This window comes from Ptychodera flava, chromosome 1, assembly GCF_041260155.1.
Source record: "Ptychodera flava strain L36383 chromosome 1, AS_Pfla_20210202, whole genome shotgun sequence".
Classification (NCBI taxonomy): domain Eukaryota; kingdom Metazoa; phylum Hemichordata; class Enteropneusta; family Ptychoderidae; genus Ptychodera; species Ptychodera flava.
Window position 1 is genome coordinate 1,706,172 of NC_091928.1, and position 12,421 is coordinate 1,718,592.

Sequence of the window (12,421 nt, forward strand, 5' to 3'; positions counted from 1 at the left end):
CCTGAATGTTAAGCTGTACCCAGACTTGCCCTGAATGTTAAGCTGTACCCAGACTTGCCCTGAATGCCAAACGTTTAGGGACATTGGTGGGTCTGAACTAGCATCGCATCATGCAAAATATTGCACTCACAAAACAGTTGTTTTCATAACAATATGCCATGACCCTTTCCAGGAACTAGTGCATTGTCCAAGAGTAGTAGTTGTGTAATTTTGATAGTTTCCTTTTTAATTTTGACATGCATATTGTACATAGAAAAATACTCAAGTCTACAAGGGTGTGAAGCTTTGGGTGGGGGAGGGTTTAAAGTGAGTATAGTGATAAACCTTGAGGTAGCTACCTAGCGTGGGATGGTGAGCTCATCTTGCTTCTAAATGTTATGTGATCTTTTTCCCTTCCATGTATCTATGTATTTTTGGTTCACCATATGTAAATAAAGTCACTTGACAATAACTTCTTTTTACACAATCAACAAGAACACAGATTAGGTACACAAGCCACTGATTGGCGCTCTAGTCTGCACAATCATTTGATTGACAGCAATTTTCATATAACAAACAGATGTCTTTTGCCTAGCTTGACTACTGACAGTGCTTGACCACTGACAATGCCAAAAATGCTGAAAATCACCATTCTATCATGACCATTTTGGAAAATAATGTAATGTTTCTATCCATTGCAAACATATCTATGACAGTTTTTTGTGTGCATACATGTAGATTTAACTTCACAATGAAAAAAGCTGGTAAAAGCAGCATTTTTGGCAGCTTGTCTCCATGTGTTGCCCCTTCAACTACATTTTGCATAATGAGCGTCACCAATATACCATCTCTATTTGTACCAGGACTCTGTATTTAAACAAGGAAAATTACATACAAGAGCAATATTTCGAGTTTTGAGACCAGTTTGTTCTGAGGAAATGTAATTAATGTGAGCCGTTTCTATTGTTTATGAATTGTGGGCATTATTAAGGTAGTATGCGCCTCGAAAGTGAAAGACTTCAACTTTTGTTCAAACTTTTCTCAGGGATTCTTTCAACCATACTCTTTCAAAATCAAGAATAAAAATTGGGGGTCACCATGAAAATTCTGGTACTAGAGAAACAAATTGCCCAAGATTTACTGATATTTGAAATTCAAAATGGCCGCCATCCCTGTGTTAACTCTATGAGGAAAAGTAAATCTTCGATTTTCGAAAAACTTAGAGGGTGAAAACTTTTTTTACTACAAGAGCTTTAAAATGAACCCTGACAAGTGGTAGATTAGAATAGAATTGATAAAATTTGAAAGCTTGAATATCTGTCCCTGAGATGCGTCTTACCTTAAATATAGAAGCAAAGAGAGCAGCAGCATTTATGCCTGGTGTGCTTAAGATTGCTAGAAATGTAAGACACATACTAAAAGTCAGTAAATGAACTTTAAATAAACATTTACACTGGAAATAAGTACAGCAAACAAAGAAAATAAGCACAGCATTACCTGGTTCTTGGTCAAGAGTGACCAAATAAACATCAGCAAAATCTTCCTATCTAATGCCCTTTTAAAAAATGCTACTGGTACCTTATGATACACAGTAACTCAAGATATTCAACAAACTAAACTTCAAACTGAGCTACTGGTGCATGGATACTATTCCATGTACAATCAAAGCCCATGTACAGTAGAAAGTCTGTGAAGGTCCAAAAGATAAAGACAACAAGCATTGCAGACGAGTTGACCAATGTCCGTTTAAGGGAAACTGTCAGCTTAGTTGCACATGTATACGTTCAAATTAAGTTACAATAGATAATGAAAATTTCATATTAACCTGCTTTTGACTGATAGAAATCACATTCAAATGCCTCTACAATAATCAGAAATACTCTTACAAGCACATGGAATGTTGCAATCAAATCTGGATGTGAACAGAAAAGGGACAAGGATTCAGTATTCAGTGTACAACATACTGTATGTAAGCAGTGAAAACTTACTGACTCAATGCCTGCAAAACACCTGAAAGATAGCCTGCTAAATGACAGGACACAACTAAGTCACTAACACAATCATAATAAACTTCATCTACACAGCAACATACTGTAACAAAGGAAAAATCCATTAAATTCCATCAACACATCACCTGTATTCACCAATGACAGAGATGATATGATGCAGTGCCAGTGAGTTCAAATTACTGAAACTCAAGACTTTCCTTTTTTCCCTTACTCTATTTGAATAGTTTTTTATAGCTTGAATGCTTTTGTACTCAAATAATCTATAATAAATTTAAATACTGCATCGTTATTTACCAATACATTTTCACTTTTTGTCTCTTGTTGTGTAGGTCCTTACCAAGGAGTAAGTCATATGGGAATCTTCACAGCTCCAGACAGATGTACTAATATTGAACTTACAGTGTGTTCACAGTGAGACAGAATTTGGTGCCGTCTTCTGCCTTGAGTTCTTCATCAATCAAACTGTTGATGTTCAAAAAATTCACTGAATCAGATCATTTTCTGAAACCGATATGCAAAGGACAGTTCTTAAACATTTGTTGATGCTTGTTTTTTTTTCCAAATGAATCATGTATTTGGTGATAATCTACAATGTTAATGTCTCTGTGTTTGATGAATCCAGCATTACCTTGAAATGGCTTTACATTCAACATTCTCAATACTGCCACACTAATAGATTAAAACTTAAAAATGAATCAATTTTTAGCATGATTAAAACTCTAGGTTTTAATAGAATAAGGTAATCTATTCTGATGATGGAAAGCTTTTCCAATTACCAAATTAAAATTCATCCAAAGAGAACTGCCACTTTTTTCAGATCACTGCTGTATCTTTACATTTTTTTGTATTGATAATATAAATATTTGATGTGTGAGATTTTGTTTTTGTGTCCTCTTCATATGCAAATTATTTTCATGCATTAAGGTAGTATGCACCTCGAAAGTGAAAGACTTAAACGTTTGCTCTAACTTTCCTCAAGGAATCTTTCAATCATTCTCTTTCAAAATCAAGAATAAAATTAGGGGGTCACTGTGCAAATTTTAGAAATAGAGAAACAAATTACCTAAGATTTACTGATATTAGAAATTCAAATGGCCACCATCCGTGTGTTAACTCTATGGAGAAAAATAAAAAATTTCGAATTTTGTAAAACCATATATGGTAAAACTAAGCCGATGAAAAGTTTTCTTTCACCAAGAGCTTTAAAATGAACCCCCACATGTGGTATATCAGAAGAGAATTGGAAAAGTTTGAGAGTCCGAATGTGTGTCCCCGAGGTGCATTCTACCTTAAAAAGATGATGGAAAATCAAGGAAGCAAAGACTTTACACTGAACTGTTGGCAATAAAACTAAATTCATCAGCGTATGGTTACTTTTTTTGTCAATCCAGTAAATGATTTAACAGTCTAAAGTAGTCACCTGTAGAAAAATTGTGTATAAGAATATTCCTGAATTTATTTGAACAACTTTGTAAATAATGTATATAAATCAACTTTCTAAATTTTGGATGTTTGTATGTACTTTATTTGGATAAATAAATTTCACAGCATATTTTTCAAGCAAGGTAGTGTATACAACTAGTATTCCTTCTCTGACCTGATAATGACAATAAATTTGCTCACTTACTTATTTTGTCAGTAGCATGAAGTGTGTGAAACAAGTTATCTGTCATTACTGAAATAATTCCTGTCCATATCAATCAACTCAATAAATATTTTTGAGCATAAAATAATGTATATTACCTGAATGAGTGTTGTGAAGTATGATTTATTATCATTCACACTATGTAAGATAGATTTAAGTTGATCCATTCAGGATTGCCCTATTCCACTTTTTCATGAAACCTGTATTTGTACTGTTGTAGAAGTTTTTGTCATTTTTGATGTACGAAAGATTCTATTTCTATTTGTATAGTGTGTACTTGTCAAGGAAGAACCCCATTTATGAGCTTCCACATTATTAGAGAATCATGTCTTGCAAAGGTTTATTTGATACTAGCCTCTGGCAATTGCTCAAATGGTTTGCACATCCACAAAAGAAATATTTCCACTGTTTAGATATTATTACCATAGATTTCTATAATTTGGACTACCTTGATCGATAATTGTTTAATTGAAATGTTTACATTCCTTCATTTTTTTTTCTATGTAACATTTACTTTTCTCGTGAATTGCAATAAAAGTTTATAAGAAAAAACACATGCCATGTTTTGTGGAATTTACTTTCTTATGCTGTGAATGGTTATATGTACCAAAGAGAGATTATATGGTAGGTTAGCAGCATCTGTATATATGTATGTCCGTCCGGATCAAAAACTCCAAATGACCCCTATATGACCTTAACATTCTGGCATTTTTGATGATAGGAATATATTCAAAAATGCATCTCTCTGATAATACAAACATTGCGAAATTTGTACAATGACAATGATATATCGGACTGAGAGACAACTCTGATGAATGCCATGATGAAACCATAATCAGTGGCAGCGGTGAAAATGATGAAGAACTTTTTTGAAGCTTTTGAGAGACAGGACATTGTATATACTAGGACTTGAAGCAGAGTAGGGTTTTTGAAAAAGCAATCTTCCACAGATATTTTTATTGTCAGCTCAAAGTGTATTTATTTATATAATTTATTCAAAAGGTCTTTACTATTGTTGAATTTTGAATTCAATTCAAGTCTTAAATTGGTTTCAAATATACATATGGAGAGACTGTGATAGGATGCTATTAAACTGTAAATAGCACAAAGAAAAAATTGACAAAGTCATTAAAATTTACTCTAGAAATGACACTGGGATGGCTGCCATGGCATTGCGGTCAAACTTTGCAAACTTTGTGACCTATGTCCAGAATGTGCAGAAGACAGAATTCTTCATTGCCAACAGAAAAAACAAAACATGACGGGATGCTCGCATCTAAAAAACAGTACACTTTTTTGGGCTCTTTCTGCACTGATAATATGCAATCTAACGTAGTTATATCAAATATAATCAGACATTACATAACGCTTAGTCAACAACTTCAGATACCAATAGCTTGGCCGGTACTACTTTATGCCAAGGTATTGTACAGTGAAGCGGCACAAACTCAATCTCGTGTAAACCTTGACAACAGTATTATCATTTCAGGACATCGGAATTTGTTCCTACTTTTATTAATTTGAACTAACATATGGCTTGTAGTATATTTATAGGTCCTAATCTGTGAAAATTAGGGTACAATGTTCAAAGAAGTTCAAGGCGAACGATTATCTGTATGAGTGAAGTGTGTAAGGCAAAATCTCTTCCCCGCACACTGGCTTTAATCGCTATCTCTAATCACATTTTGCAAACAGCTTACGAGATGGCAAATAACTTTAATTAGAAGCTCCATACCCGTTGAAAAGCCCATTTGCCGGGGTGAATATGCCTTGAAAGTGCACTGTTATTTAGATGGGAACGTCCCGTCATGAAAAAAACGAGGTAAACACATGGAGAAATGGGGAAAATATTTACAACTAACTGCATGGTCCACAAGAATGACTTATTTTCACTGATACATTGATGTATTGTGTATCTATGTTGATACTTCTAACAGTTATGAGTAATGTGACTGTTTTTCCTTTTATGTGACTCCAATAAAAATCTTGTAAATACAAAAAAAGTGGTCATAATTTAAAGAGTCAGTAGACATGGGGGATTATACTGCTATTTTCAACAAAGGCACAAAGTATTCTCTGCCAACCCTGGCCATGATAAATGAACACTCCCTTAGTACAAAGTATTCTCTGCCAACCCTGGCCATGATAAATGAACACTCCCTTAGTACAAAGTATTCTCTGCCAACCCTGGCCATGGTAAATGAACACTCCCTTAGTATGAAGTATTCTCTGCCAACCCTGGCCATGATAAATGAACACTCCCTTAGTACAAAGTATTCTCTGCCAACCCTGGCCATGATAAATGAACACTCCCTTAGTACAAAGTATTCTCTGACAACCCTGGCCATGGTAAATGAACACTTCCTTTGGACAAAGTATTCTCTGCCAACACTCCCTTAGTACAAAGTATTCTCTGACAACCCTGGCCATGGTAAATGAACACTTCCTTAGTACAAAGTATTCTCTGACAACCCTGGCCATGGTAAATGAACACTACAAAGTATTCTCTGACAACCCTGGCCATGGTAAATGAACACTCCCTTAGTACAAAGTATTCTCTGCCAACCCTGGCCATGGTAAATGAACACTCCCTTAGTACAAAGTATTCTCTGCCAACCCTGGCCATGGTAAATGAACACTCCCTTAGTACAAAGTATTCTCTGCCAACCCTGGCCATGGTAAATGAACACTCCCTTAGTACAAAGTATTCTCTGCCAACCCTGGCCATGGTAAATGAACACTTCCTTAGGACAAAGTATTCTCTGCCAACACTCCCTTAGTACAAAGTATTCTCTGCCAACCCTGGCCATGATAAATTAACACTCCCTTAGTACAAAGTATTCTCTGCCAACCCTGCCATGATAAATGAACACTCCCTTAGTACAAAGTATTCTCTGACAACCCTGGCCATGGTAAATGAACACTTCCTTAGTACAAAGTATTCTCTGCCAACCTTGGCCATGGTAAACGATCACTCCCTTAGTTAAAGGTACATGTAATGCAAGTGTAGTTTACATCACTTTTTCACTCAGTCTCCGATAGTTCTTGCTTGCTTAAGGATACATATTAGAGGAGTAAATTACAATATAGCTGAAACATGAAGATATATGTTTTTAGAAATAAGCAAGAATTAGCTGTAGCAATTCAAAAGACACATCTGGAAGTTCATCAACAAGGATGGTTGCCGAAGTTGTTTCAAAAATTAAATTTAAAGATTTGACAAAGTCAGCTGTGTCCCCAAAGTTTTCAGGGCCCTCCAGGTCATCCCCATAATGGCATAACAACCATTATTGATTGAATGTAACAAATAGAATCACAACGTTGTGCATCTTAATAAAAACCCGCTTTTCCATTGTGTTCTAAAGTATGTTTTACAATTTTGACCCACGACGTATAGATGTAACTGGAACGCTATTTTGCTGCTGGCGAACGATGTGTAAAATATAATTCAAATATATGCAATTCGCTTTTGATGTAAGGCCCGCTATTACCGGCTTGACCGTTAATTATAGAAACCAATTAACGGAGCGTCAAATCGTTGAATTAGCTCGAGCACCAAAGCAATCATTATACAACGAATAATCACTTTATGGTGCTTCCGTATGGTCAATCGCACAATCTGGTGTAAAATTTCACATAGTACAGTACTTTTTGTCTCCTAGGTGAAAATTGCAATTATTTATACCGGTCGCTAGACAGTTTCACCGGCTATTCATTGTGTATTCGGTGCATTTGCAGTTCAATGCATGGTGTTTTGCATATTTGAAAGGATTCCAAATGCCTTCCGTTCAGATTGAACTATTTCGGAGGGACGCTTCATCTGCACATCTACGTGAATACGACTAATCGGAACAATAACTGTAGGTTACTAGTCTTAATGTTGTATTCCGGTAATTCTTCCTTTCATCACCTTTATGTATATGTAAAATTAGCGATTATTCTTTGTGTTTCAAAAAGTATACCCATTTTCTCAAAGTTGCTTTTTGTACACCCCTATAATAAATGGATTGTCCCTAAAACAACAACACAATACTCAACCCCACAGTACAGAACTGTGATTTCAACTTTGTTGGCGAGGAGTAACGTCTCACTCTGGATTTTCTCTGGATTACATATGTATTTCGCAGATTTTCCACGATGCAGTCCTTGGCCAGGACGCTCATTATTATCGGCTTAATTTCGGGTAAGTTCTATAGTTATTACATTATGATAGTGATCGTAAAATACCGGGCAGAGGCTGGATGAGTCCGTGATCGGTAAGGTGTACACTTCAAAGTTTGAGGTGGGTATGCACACACACTGTCGTGGCATGGAGATATAAGGTGCCCGCTTGGAGACGATTCGCTGACCCGTTCATACATTCAAAACTCAGGGGGACTTCATTTTCATATGAATGTATGATACGTCTCGGATTAAAGTATTTGTTGTCGTACTCAGTACAACACCCGTTCAATTTCGTAAGATGTCAGCTTTGAGCTTAGCAATGAGTTTCTCATGACGGAGAACCAGAAGTTTTAGCTGCGAGAACTCGCGTCTTCAAGGCTGGACTACATGTAATGTCTTCACTCGTTGTTCTCGTTTTGGTCAGGGTACAACTGTTGTTGAATCATTCTTGCAGGTTCTACAAACAGTCTTCTAATGTAAGCCTGTTTGAGATCCGATTCCACTGGCTTATCAAAAGTCGATTCCAAACGGTAATCTTTCGCTGAAGTCAGTAATATGGAACGATCATGATAAGGAACACACGGTTTAATGATTGCAAATGTGCTCATGATTAGAAAACTAACTTCAACCGATTTTACTATAAAGTAATTTTTCAGTGAAACTTGCTTGACATAAAACGTAGAGCCAGTGTTCTGCCTTGTAAGTCATAGGACCATGAAGATATATCGTGGTATACAAGGTTTATATAGATAACTGCCAAGTGAAGTCTTCCATGTCAACACCTGGTCATGATACAGTAATGGTTTTGTATTTTCGTTACCTGTTTAACCATCCATCATCTGTGTAAAGGGGACGTTTGTTAGCGTTAATAAAATCTAGTCTTTTCAGGAAGACCAACTCAAACGCGACAGAGGCTGAAGTGCACCTACTTTTAGTCTTCTTGCTTACGAACTGTATTTGTTGAAGTAACTGAAGACGAGACACATTCTGGCTGGTTTGGTTTTTACTACCATTCAAATATATTGAAGGGTGGTCCAGTCCAACAGGGAATGCAGTTCCATGCAGTTTTTGCATTTTATCAGTTCGGTGTCAAAAATGTCGTGTAAGTGAAAATATCAATGAGCAAATACCTGAGTACAATCTTGAGAGAGAGAAAGAAACAGTTACAACAGTTGTAAAAGTTTCTTCTCTATTCCCAAAGCGTCTGCAGTCAGGTATCCCTTTTTGTACAAACAAGAAATTTAGCAACGTGTCTCACAATTTTCAGTTGATACTACCCGTACAGGAATTCATTCACACAAGAAAAACCCTGAAATATACAGTTAGAATACAGAAACTTAGATGATCTAAGTTCAAATCAAAATATCAATGAGGGGACTGTTTGATGAGTTTGGAAACATGTTATTATATGAAAATAAACAAGTGGAATGATGAATTTAGAAACATGCGATTCGATGAGCAGACTTTTATATTCACAGTATTGTCAATGAAAATATCAGCTCTACAGTATTGTGGAAGCTGTTTAGAAGACAATACAGGTGATACACGGTGGACAGTACTCATGAACTCCCTTTCAGGTAGAGATTACTAACAAATATTCAGAAAACTCATTGAAAGAAATGCAATAGTTTGATATGGTCTTCCTAAAAATTCACCTTTATTGTCAGAAAACAGGAAAAGAGGTAGTTTTGTTGTTGGAGCTGTATCAGTTGTTGTATTGAAATCTCCTTGTTCAAATCACCTAACAACTTACCGGTATCTGTCATAAGCTGTGAACCATGGAACAAGATCACTTGTTGGAAGGATGTTCATGAAATAAGTAAAACTACGCTGCAGACACTTCTGAGCATTTCTGACATGTTCTTCTAACCTTTCAACTTCCATTGGTGATGTTGACTTCAGATCAACATATTCATAACAGTGACAGAGTATCTCCTTCTCAAAATATACAACACAGGATACTGTAATGTACTTTGATGCCATTAGGTGCCACAGCATTATTGTATAGTTGATTTCATTGTATTTTGAAAGACAAGTTTGTCTTTCTTTGGAATCAAACACTTTAAATGTTCTTTAAGTTTGATCTCACAGTTTGCAATCATCATAGGTGAGTGCCGGTAAATTTTCAAGATGTAGGTACACTCACTCATGAATACCTGGACTTATATGCTTTAATATCATTAGTTAATGAAAGATATGTTGACAGTAATTAATCCCTCATAGGATGTTGTGGTATTCTCATTCATAGATTTCTGATGTTTATATGTTGCTGTACTGACAAAAATTTGCTGGCTCTGTTTGTCCTGTGGATATAGCTTTTGGCTAGAAGTTAATCGCACATATATGCCTGGAATGCTACCAAAGTTTTTAATTATTTAATACCCATACTCGGGCACATGTACTGTTATATCTCTCATAACACATGACAAGTAAGACAAAAATGTTAAATATTAATACCAAAATATATTTTAATTTTTGTTTTGTTTGTTTATAAAATTCTCAAACTCTTCAAACTTCCAGCTTAGTAGATTTGAAATTTTACTTTAAGGTAATATGCAGCTCAAAAGTAAAAGACTTAAACTTTTGCTCAAATTTTCCGCAGTGAAACTTTCAACCATTTTCTTACCAAAGCAAGAATAAAAATCAGGGGTCACCCTGCAAACTTTGGTACCAGAGAGACAAATAACTTGCAATTTCTCAATATTTGAAATTCAAAATGGCCGCCATCCCTGTGTTAACTCTATGGGAAAAAATAAAATTTTGGATTTTTGAAAAACTAAGACATTGAAAACTTTTCTTTCGCCAAGAGCTTCAAAATGAGCCCCCACAAGTGGTAGGTCAGAAGAAAATTGATAAAATTTGAAGGCCTGAATTTCTGTCCCCGATTTGCGTTCTACCTTAAAGCTTGTTTTGATGTTTGATAGTGAAGAAGCAACAGCAGCAGTTGCCTTGTGTTGTTACAATAATCGGAAGAAAAAGTTGTGATGTGGTATCGTAGTTGCAGTTCTTCCGGATAAGACAAGGAAAAGTTGGATATGGGGTAACTTGCCATCAGGGTTTGTACCTTGATAAGGTATCATGACAGCCTTAGATTGTAATATTGGTAATGTTCTAATCAGTTAGTATTGGTTTAATGTTATAGTGGTAAGATTGGGGTCATTTGTACCTAGTGTGTGGTAAATTATGTTCAAAGGTGAGATTTGCTTGCGTATATTTAGGTGATGTTGCATAGAAATAGAAAATAATTTTGGAACAGCAAGACTATGGTGCAGCAAGACTATGGTGACACATAAGCTTCACCATGGATTGACATGGGTAGCACTAGACATACACATAGATTATTAAACATACCAGACATTGAAACACTTACAAAAAAGACCATGGTCAGTTAATGTCATTTGCGACAAAATCCGAAATATATTTAGTGATACTATTACAGCCTGTGTAGCCTAACCATAAACCTATGACCTATGACCTATGAGTTCTTTAATTACTGATTTGTTTAGTCCAGGGTGTTGTTCAAGTGAAATGCACAGGTTTCACAAATGCACTTGAATGTGATATAGCAAAGGTGAATGTGATATAGCAAAGGGAACAACTAAAGATTAGTGGACACACGCAAACTTAAAGGGATTTTCAAGGGGGCTCTGATGGGGTGGGAGGAGGGGGCAATGATGTTATGAGTGGACTCCCTAGGTCACTAACAATTCAAACAAATTTCTTTGTGTCAACTTATCTTCAGTCTTGCCAAGCAAAGAAAAGTTGCAGTGCTTCTTCAGGCGTTTTGATCAGTTGATACCAATGATAGTGTGAAGTTAGGGGGAGAAGGGGTTGCTAGAAGGCATTCATTTGGGGTGAGGGGGAGGAGGGGTTGCTAGAAGGCATTCAGTTGGGGTGAGGGGGAGGAGGGGTTGCTAGAAGGCATTCAGTTGGGGTGAGGGGGAGGAGGGGTTGCTAGAAGGCATACAGTTGGGGTGAGGGGGAGGAGGGATTGCTAGACGGCATACAGTTGGGGGGAGGAGGGATTGCTAAAAGGCATACCCTGAGGCGGTTCTGCAAGGTTGTAGTCAGGATATAAGTACGAAGAGAACTCTGATGGTGTAATGAAGAGGGGTTTTTTTACAGGGAACTTTTTGATATAGATATAGTGAAGATACTGAAAGGGTTTAGATAGAGGTTGTACATTGAGAAGACCCCAGGAGATCATAGTTAGTGGTCACTTACTGAGGAGACATTGGTTGTGGCAAGAGAAATCTTCTGTGGAGTTCTAGCAAGATTAAATGAACTGACCAATAGAAATTTTAGTTTAATTGGTGGTGAGTTCTAATGATTGGAGTCATTTGAAGTTTGTAGTGAGGGTACTCTGGGAGGTTTTAGTAGAGTTTGTGAACTGGGGACTCTGGGGTGTTATGTTGAGGGGCTGTGTACTTGAGAGTCTCTTGGATGTTGTATTGAGGGGCCGGGTTGTGTACTGGAGGGTCTCTTGGATGTTCTATTGAGGGGCCAGGTTGTGTACTGGAGGGTCTCTTGGATGTTATATTGAGGGGCCAGGTTGTGTACTGGAGGGTCTCTTGGATGTTCTATTGAGGGGCCGGGTTGTGTACTGGAGGGTCTCTTGGATGTT

General features: G+C 36.7%; 2 protein-coding genes across 2 annotated transcripts in view; both read left to right on the forward strand.

Annotated features, from left to right (window-relative positions):
• LOC139151260 (kinesin-like protein KIF18A) overlaps positions 1-4,187 on the forward strand; it is a 51,100-nt gene extending 46,913 nt beyond the window's left edge. The window contains exon 19 of the mRNA XM_070724329.1: positions 2,318-4,187. Within this exon, the coding sequence (XP_070580430.1) occupies positions 2,318-2,375 (58 nt within the window). The 3' untranslated portion in view covers positions 2,376-4,187. The remainder of the gene's footprint in view (positions 1-2,317) is intronic.
• Positions 4,188-7,665: 3,478 nt separating this feature from the next.
• LOC139117184 (low-density lipoprotein receptor-related protein 4-like) overlaps positions 7,666-12,421 on the forward strand; it is a 119,530-nt gene continuing 114,774 nt past the window's right edge. Inside the window, exon 1 of the mRNA XM_070680111.1 lies at positions 7,666-7,816. Within this exon, the coding sequence (XP_070536212.1) occupies positions 7,771-7,816 (46 nt within the window). The 5' untranslated portion in view covers positions 7,666-7,770. The remainder of the gene's footprint in view (positions 7,817-12,421) is intronic.